This window comes from Amblyomma americanum, chromosome 6 (genome assembly GCF_052857255.1).
Source record: "Amblyomma americanum isolate KBUSLIRL-KWMA chromosome 6, ASM5285725v1, whole genome shotgun sequence".
Lineage (NCBI taxonomy): Eukaryota > Metazoa > Arthropoda > Arachnida > Ixodida > Ixodidae > Amblyomma > Amblyomma americanum.
Window position 1 is genome coordinate 96,423,332 of NC_135502.1, and position 9,502 is coordinate 96,432,833.

A 9,502-nucleotide genomic window follows, 5' to 3' on the forward strand; every position below is an offset into this window, starting at 1 on the left:
GCTCTTTGATTACACTTTAAACTCTATATCGATCTCATTTTTTTAGGTCGAACCTGTGGCGCTTCTGCCGGTGCCTACTAAACTGGGCAGACTGTTTCCGCACTTATCGGCAGGACACTATAGCGCTGCTGGAGAACAACAGCGCTAAAGAACAATGACAGAGAAGGCAAAAGAACAAGCCAATGCATACCAACTCACTCTCATCTTAGCCTTCTAAAAACGGCGTAGCAGCTTGGGTCATTGCACCTAAGTCACCACCTGCAGCGATCCCAACCGGCACTAATTTGTGGGCCTTCACTACGTCGTTCATCAAGGCCGAGCTTTGGTTTTAGTGAATAAATTAATTATATGTCAAGGCCCTTTTTTTCGTTGCTAAAAATCAAGGAACCGAACGCCGTGTTGCCAATCATCCCGGCTACAGCCTATATTACAGCATCTAGATTTCGGCGACGTGCGTTTTTAAGTACGCAAGACACAACACTTTTAACATCGGCGGATTATGGGCACCTTAAATATTACTGCAACAAGAAAATTTGTTGCTCTCGGCAGCTTGAAGCATCACTGACGACGCTGCGCTGCCGCACCCCCCCCCCCCCCCCCCCCTCTAAATTTCTATGTACACAAGTCGGGTTTGGCGCTCTCTCCCCTTTGTGCATTTTGCCGTGAACCTTAATCTATAGAACATTTTTGCTGTATTGTCGCCGATTCAACTCTCTGAGAAAAAGGTTGCTGGAGGAGCCCTTGCAGCATTTCGGCCTTAGTTTGAGCAGCCCGCTCTTGCTATCATTTGGCGCCACCACATTTGGGTTCAGCCACAGATCTGTTTGTACCGCTGTTCTAAATTTCCTGATAGAATCTCACCGACTGCCTTGCTAAGTGTTCCAAAATTTTCTTTTCTATCAATTATTACATTTTGATTTATTCATTATTATTTAATCCCTCTCTTTATTATTATTCTTATAATTTTGAAATCAAAACTCTCATCCCTTTTCTGTTCATAAGGAAGAATCCACCGGTGTTGCGCTCCCACGTGCTTTTCCTTTTTATTAACTGCGTTCAGGTGAATAGCCACCCGATTCTTGGCCGATCCCCCAGTGTGGGTATGTGCCATCTTTTGAGAGGCTAACAATATCAACAACAACACTACGGCGATAGAAGGGCGGCTGTAGTGAAAGAGGACAACGATACGGTGCCCTGCGACCGCGCGCTGCAATCTGTGGGCAGCAGCCACGGTTTTCTTGGCCGCCTGGTCGGGGCGCAGGTCATCAAGGCTGAGGCTAGCTGTCCGCGCCGCCTTCGAACGGAGCCGGACCGCCAGGCCTGCTATGCCCTGCTATGCCCTGGCGAGGCATCTCCAGCGGATACCACGGCGCCCGATGTGAGCGCAGTGCGGTGCCGCGATCTCGTCATGAGCCAGAGGTTGCCAGTGAGTACCGTACGCCCATCGCTGCGCTACGCTGGTCGCAGTGTTCGCCGCCCTACGTCACGCGGGAAATTTGAAAGCAGGCCCTTTCACGCGCCGTTGCATTCCAGGTTCTGATAGAAGCGACACACAAGCGATAGGAGTGTCTGCGTGGAACAATAATAGCTTCAGAGATTTGTTACAAGTGAAAAACAAATGCTGGCTTTTTTGTGCTTTATAGTTGGTAAACCTAACGTCATAAACGCTGTCGACTCAACAAAACGCTCGCGTAATTGGAAAACCAGCGGTTAGGTGGAGGAAGTAAAATGCGTCACATAGCTAGAGTGGTGTGTTCAACGCATTAGACACAGTGGCTACAAGTTCATAGGCCTGCAGGAAGTGTACACCTGTGAATTAATCGTGGAAACGTCATCATGCACCGTTTTTTTTAATGCTTTAGCATTACTTTGCCCTTGCGTGGCATTAACAGAAAGTTTTAACAGGAAGTGTATGGACATTTACCCGAGCTTACTCGAGTTACTCGGTTAGTCGGCAGTAACTCGGGTAAGCTCGGTTAAGTTCGGAGGAGCGTCGTGCCAGCTGCGCGAGAAGTTGCTCGGCAAGAGCAGCATGGTTCGCACAATCCCTACGGGTGGCTGTGACAGAGACAGCCACTTTCCAGCGCAGTGGCACATCGCTTGACCGCTGCGCCACTGCGCTGCTAGTGGTACGAGCACTCGCCGCCATCTATGGATGTTAAGTAGAGAATAACCAATACTTCATATATGGACATTGACCCGTGGCGCTGCGAATGGCGTGCGGGTTGGTGAGCAACGCGAACTAAGTTACATGAACTCATAAACCACAAACGCACCAACAGCAACAGCCGTAGAGCTTAATGCTTTTACATTAATAGCACCTCAGCAGACCTAAGTGCCCCGGGTAGATTTTTTATTCTTCGAGACTCCTTCACCGGCCTTGTGTAGACTGAGTACCGTCCTGCGCTAGCAAGCTTTCGGGTACGCGCACCATTCACGCAAAATCCCATGGCCTTTAGCTGGAGCCCTTAGGCTAAAGCCGCAATTCTTGAAGAGATTTGTTTTTTTTCTGCTATCTACTAGCACGTAAAGTTAAAAACGAAATTCTCTGCCACTCATAGCGCCGCAAGATGTATGCTGTTGAGCACAAATATGTATCAGCTAAAAAAACAAAGGTTCTGGAAAAAGGTAGCTACTGGAATAAAAATGTTCTAAATAGGCTCTCTCTAAATATGTGCTTAGCTGGGGTGTGGCTGTAGAAGTAGTATTCAGAAAATATTTCTTAGCAATTGTATAATCAAGATATTTTAATGAAACTTGACAGATATGACGCGCAGAAGCTTCAGCTGAAGCACAGGTTGGAATTTGACAAAAAGTGGTTTTCTTTCAATTTTTAGACTTTTACTTTTCATTTTGCATATTCGTACCCTAATACCCGCCGCGGTGGCTCAGTGGTTATGGCGCTGTGCTGCTGACCCGAAAGACGCGGGTTCGATCCCGGCCGCGGCGGTCAAATTTCGATGGTGGCGAAATTCTAGAGGCACGTGTACTGTACGATGTCAGCGCACGTTAAAGAACACCACGTGGTTTAAATTTCTGGAGCCCTCCAATGCGGCGGCGTCCCTCATATCCTCTATCACTTTGGGATGTTAAACCACCATAAACCTAAACCTTTTCTCTGAAATGGCTTGTAACACACCCCTGAAATTAGCAGTGCGAGAAAGCACATATTTGTTACAGAGCGGCCACCACTCAGTCGCTTCAGGACGTTAAACCCCATCGACCATATAAGTTGCTTTTCACACTGTTAAATTCAGCGGTGTGTTTCGGGCCATTTTTGAGAAAAGGACTAAAATATGCAAAAGTAAAAATAAAGCATCGTAAACTCCTTTTTCTAAATTTTAACCTTTCTTACATCTCCAGCTTCTTTCCACCATTTGAACCATTTCCCAATCTCTTAGCTATTATGTTACATGATATTGTGCTACGTTTTTTGTTCTGGAAACACTTCATGTTTGAAGAATTTCGACGGGGGTGTTTATAGAGCAAGCACTAACCCCAGGGAAAGAGAAAAACATCGAACACTGGCATGTCACACTCACCGGCGCCTTATCAAACACTGGGCGGAAGGCTTCTTATGAAATCTGCCGCTTTAACAAAAGCAGGGCGCACGCGTCCTCTGTGCCACTGCTTTTTCAATCACTGTATGATTACACGCGACCTTTACACCGGTGCGTCTTTTCAAAAGCTTTTCCATTGATTCGAGAAGCGCTTTGGAGGTGGTCCCATCATTAGCCCCCATGTTTGTTTAGAAACGTCAAAACCGTGTACAACATTGCTGTGAAATAATTTATGACTACTACTTTTGAGTCACGCGGTCGTTGTTTAGAGCCAGTAATGGTTTGGTGTATGGCTTATGGGGGTTTAACGTTCCAAAATGACTCAGGCTAAGAGGGACGCCGTAGTGAAGGGCTCCGGATAATTTTGACCACCCGGTGTTCTTTAACGTGCACTGCCATCGCACAGTACACGGGCCTCTAGAATTTCGCCTCCATCGAAATTCGACCGCCACGGTTGGGATCGAACCTGCGTTTTTCGGGCCAGCAGCTGAGCGCCATAACCACTCAGGCCCCGCGGCGGCTAGAGCCAGTAATTAGAAGAAGACGACCAGACCACTTCATTTCCATGTGTGTGCACATGTTCAGATTCGGCCAAAAGCTAAAAAATAAGCTTGAAAATACCTGTGGCATTTATCAAAACCACGTGAAAGAAAGAAGACAAAACAACGCGGAGGCAGGTCGCACACGAGCAGACCGGCGACCAATTACGAGCAAAGAAAAGCAGAAAAGGTTCTCGTACAGAGCACAGCAAACGTCCGAAATTATGAACAAAGTACTTAGAAAACACATCAGAGTCGAACAAAATACATTTTAAGTGTGGCACACTGGTGGGGCGATGATAGCGGAAACAGCAGGAGAATGCGCGTTCATACTGCAATAGCTAGAGGTTATAAAAATTTGTTTACGATGTACAGTTCGAAATCACGTCTCGGGAGGTTACAAACGATAAGCTGGCTAGGTGCGTATCAGTTGAGAAAATCAGATATAATATCAGAAACTATCAGAGATATCGGATAATATCAGATACTAAGTGTTTGTTTACCGGAACTTGTTCTGGTGCGTTAGAGTGCCCACTTCTGAGTGGATATGATTTGGACACACAGTTACTTCGGCTTTAACATTGCAACATTAAGCAAAAAATTACAAACGAATGGCAAAGAAAATTCTAGGTAGTCTAGTAGATAATAGTCAAGAAAAACTTGCGCAGATTACTTCATCTTTGGTAACCAAATCAGCCGTATTTCCAGTAAAGCTAGCACCTGCGATAAGCCTGATAACTTTCTGATGAAGAGATACAATTTTCTGGTTTCGTTTTATATGTGGTGGCCCAAAGTACGTAGCAGCAGTCAATGTGTGATTGGACTGGGGCATGATAAATTAATAATAGGTAATGATAATTTTGATAATTATTCATAGGCATGACAATTATAATAATATGCGTTTTAGCCGATAGCGACCTACTGCCACCCATAAGCGCCCGATAAACTTCAAGACACTGAGGACAACCTCGCGTAATTTTTGTTTGAGAAAAGTTTATTCTATTCAATGGAATTTGTTCGGCAGCAATATATGTATTTATTTCCGACAAAATTGGATTTAAAAGGGCAAGGGGCGCGCTTTTGACGGGAACGGGGCGCCATCTGGCGCCCTCGGGGCGTTGTGCTTGCGCCGTGGCGGTGTGTGGTAGGCGGTAAACGGTAGCTGTCGTGGCACGCTCTATGCTAAATGTATCTATTGACGACACCGCAGTTTGCTAGCAAAAACGGTCGATGGCGGTGGCACTTCTATTTCTTTTATTGCCGTAAATGGCTTATAAAAGCTCCGTTTTTTCGTGTAATTAACATTTGTATCATCCTAATTGGGTACTCTGTTGATACAGGCAGATGCGACGCTTAGAACCTTTGTGATGAATACGTGGCGGTCGCCGGAGTGCTTCAAGTTCAGCTTAACCGCCTATTGCTCACAGCAAATGATTGAAGTCTAATATTTCGTTTCTGATTTGCACACCTACTGTAGGCTAACTGACCATGAGCAGCGACGTTTCGCTCGACGCCGGGGAGACATGGCCTCCCGCCAAGAGCACGCAGCGCCAGTACCGCATTTCGTGGATCCATGTCGTCAGCAGCATCGTGCAGATTTATTGTGTGCTGTGCCAGTGTGTATTTCTCATGGTCGTCGCGTTGTGGATGGTCGTCAAAGAAGTTTCCAGGCGCTTCTCCGTGAAATGGAAGTGTTGGTACTGCGACTTCAAGGAGAAGAGACCCATCGCGTTGCCGCACTTTCTCGGGGCACTTCACGTGCCGATGGTACCCAAGGCAGCGTCGGAACCACACGAATCAGAAAGCTCTCGCGAAGAAGAGGAACCGTCAAGCGAAGCGGAGAGCGACGTCCCCGAAACAACTCAAAGTAACGGCGAAGATAAAGACTCGACCGCCCCAACAGTGAGCGTGAGCACGTCGGGAGGCTGCGGCAGCAGCTCGCCACGAGAATCGCACGTCGAGGACGTCACTGAGTCCGAAAGCTCCTCGGTGTCCCTTCACAACCAGCCTGAGAACAAGCAAGCAGGCAAGCGTGCGGCTTGCAGCATCAGCGCCGTCGTTTTGGATAAGTACGCCTGCAAAGCAGACAGGTCGACCTCTTCGTCGACCGAGTCCATTGAAGAACTCGACGATTCGAGCGATGAGGACGGTGTCACCGGATTCGACGAACGCGCCAAGTCTAACGAGGAGGAGCGCCCGAAGTCCGCCAATGTTTCTTGTACGGGATCCTGGAAACTGAAGTCCGCCTTCCAGAGGGCAGGCGGCAAGTCGAGCGACGCCCAGAGCTGCTTTCCCATCAACAAGGCATCCTCTGGGCAGGCTCGTTGCTCTGAGAGGCACAAGTTCTCTCTGGGTCCTGTCATCAGCAACTTGCGGCGTGCCTGCACGCGGACTTTCAGTGCCATTAACAAGGAGATCACTGAGTGCATGTCTCCGCAGGGTCACAAGACGCGCAGCAAGAAAGGCGACACGCCTACGCGGGCCGTTTCGCGAGTGGCGACCGCCCGGGAGGTTCACATTCAGCCGCTGCCGGAGGTGAGTCGTGAAGCCTTCCAGGACCTCTCGGTGCCCGAGCAGAGGACATCGGTGCAGTCTTCGTGGAACGACGTCTGCTCCAGCGATCGGGCATCGTCCGAATCGCTGGGCGAGATGCATCGGGGCTTGCTCGACTCATTCTCGGAAGGCGAGTCGTCCGACTGTTCCAATCGCCAAACGGCCGACCGCTCCTTTGGCGACTCGGCGGCAGTTGACGAAAAGCCGGCGGCTTTTAATGTGGACGTTGTGCGCGCTGATGAGAGCCTAGAAAAGGGCGACACTGACTGGACAACGCAAAACTCGAAGTCGAACGCGTTCTTTAAGGATGAGGACACCGAGGGAAAAGTGTTCGGGAGTGTTTTTGAGAGGAATGCCAACTCTCCCGCGTGGGATTTTTATGCGAGGAAAGATCCCTGTTAGCGCACTGCCCGGTACGTGTGTATGTGTTGCCTCATGAAGACATCTGGTAGACAGTGAAGTGCTCTGATATTATCGAGAGTGTGCATGGTTATCACGATGTGTGTAACATGTTCTTCATCGTCAGCCTTATGAGAGAGCAAATATGCTTACTGATGTGTGTCAACGCAATAAAATGTGGCATTGTATCATGCTGGTTTCAACAAGTGTTTTGGTGGGTGTTGTTATTGGATGTTTTGATGGTCATTTTTCCAGTTTACTCCCTTGTCCCTCAAACATTGTAGCTTCCATTTGGGATGCTGTGGTCATTGCTAGCCACTAATGTCCGTTCCCGGCCTCAGCGCCAAGGGCCGGAGTGACCAGATGGTAACAACGAAAAGAATGTATTGCCAATGCCCCAATAAAGGTGCCTGCCATTGCATCTGTGGCGCCACCGAGGTAGCTTGAGCCGTTCAGTGACAATGGGTGCTGCTAATTATTTAAAATAGGGTAAAATATTTTGACTTGAAAATTCTCAGAAGTACAAAATGTTTTTAAGCTATTGTCAAATGCATTAAAATATCTTGCAGAACATTCCGTTATTTTCCTTGGCAAGCCGGAAGAGTAGTCGCATTTTAGGACACATTCTGGCATAAATATGGGGCATTAATGAAAGTGTTGCCTACTGCATGGCAAATTTTTTGCACCCCTTTCACAAACAAATGCAAGAATCATTTGATTGATATTGCTTCTGACGAAATATGCTGTTACGTGTAAAGCAATAAGAACGAGGGCAGAAATTTTGTAGGCAAATTGGTAGTGATAGCTCTAACCATTCGCCCAACTCATGGAGTTGTCCACGGCGTTCCGGCAAATAAACAAGTTCATGTGGTGATGCGCTAACGGTATTAAAACTTGAGCATCTTGCACGTAATGTGTTTTTACACTTTTGCTTTTCGCCGTGATGAATGGCGTTTACAAAATACGGGGATTAATACAGTGAAATCGTTTGGAATCTGATGGAGACGGGATGATTTCTCGCTCAGCAAAAATCTAAGGGAGTCATCTGTAAATGGGCCGGATGCTGTTCACATTTACTTGGAAGTGCGGTACGACGATCGCTTAACGTGAACTCTCAAACGAATGCACTGTACTTCGATAATTGCCTGCAGCTTGTGATTTCAATTGATAGTATCCTATAGTCCAAATAAAGAAGACGAAATCGGCATGGACAGGAGATTTAACGTGAAGGCAAGATAAGGGATGGCTTTAAAGGGGAGCAGAGCAGATCCGAAGAGCTGGTGCACGGCTGAGTTAACTGGAGGGATGCGGGTGAGGCCATTCTCTTGCAGCAAACACAATAAGGCTGATGATGATGGTGCCATGCAGCGATAGAGCAAGAGGACAGGCTTAATGAGAGAGGAGTTCCTAAGACAGTCAAATCTCCTCATGAAAGACAACGGGCGGATGGTGCTGGAATATCGGCACAGCAAGAAGCTTACCTTTATTGAGTTCATTGAGTATCGCAGCCAGTGACTGAACATTTTCAGCTTTATAAATGGCTGCAAGCCTTCGCGCCTGCACGGCCAGAGAAGAAAGATTTATTTTTGTCAGTAATGTACCGATTTTCTTTCCATCCTTTCTTATTATATGCTGTTAAGAAATTATGCATGAACTAAGTTTTTTATTTAATTCTGGCGAGTCTATGTATCAGCCGAAACTGGAGAGATTCCGAAGTCTAAGACACGAAGCTCGGTCTCCGATCGACGCATACATTATGTTCTACTGACTGGACAATATGTTGGCCTCTGGTAAGTCGACTTGTTCGCTTTAACACAAAGTCAAGTTGGGCTGGTTGTTTGATTACATAAAATATTGGAACTGGAGAGATAGAGCGCTTGTGATTAAGTCCTTTTCGTATTGCTCTCTTGTGCTGACTCCATTGTGGTGTCGTTTTTCTGTGTCCTTGTTTTCTTGCGCTATGAATTCTACCCTTGAAATGAACCAACAGGCCCAAGTATCTACCCTTCCATTGTTAGCTTTATTTGCAAGGAATGGTGAACACTGAACGTGAGTCAACCTATCTGTGTCACTACGAGTTTAGTCCCGAAATGAAGCTAGCCGTATCGAGGAAAAAGTCAAAGATCATAAATGCTAAAAAAACAACAGGCAAATCAGTCATTAAAACAAGAAATGTGCTATAGATCAAGACAAACTACGCTCAGATACAGATTTCGCCACCAGCATTTTTAATGTCTCACTTATTTTTTATTGACTGGTTGCCATTTATTTCGGAAGAATAGGGCATTTCATATGCCCCACCCTTGGAAACAATTTTTGAAATAACTACAGGAAAGAGAGAACAATGTTTTCAACAAGAACCACATTTATTTTAAACGATAACACCAAGAATGAAACTTTTTGAAAATAGTGAAGAAAGTTCTCAGATGCGACTATTTGTGTCTGCTGGCT

General features: G+C 46.7%; 1 protein-coding gene across 1 annotated transcript; it reads left to right on the top strand.

Moving 5' to 3' along the window:
• Positions 1–1,168: 1,168 nt before the first annotated feature.
• LOC144094858 (uncharacterized) lies at positions 1,169–7,239 on the top strand. Its single transcript, XM_077628738.1, has 2 exons — positions 1,169–1,426; positions 5,577–7,239. The coding sequence occupies exon 2, from the start codon at positions 5,588–5,590 to the stop codon at positions 7,052–7,054; it is 1,467 nt and encodes a 488-aa protein (XP_077484864.1). The 5' UTR covers positions 1,169–1,426; positions 5,577–5,587; the 3' UTR covers positions 7,055–7,239.
• Positions 7,240–9,502: the final 2,263 nt, after the last annotated feature.

Bases quoted from the DNA above. Each gene is read 5' to 3' on its own strand.
- LOC144094858 (XM_077628738.1), top strand. From the start codon at position 5,588: ATGAGCAGCGACGTTTCGCTCGACGCCGGGGAGACATGGCCTCCCGCC.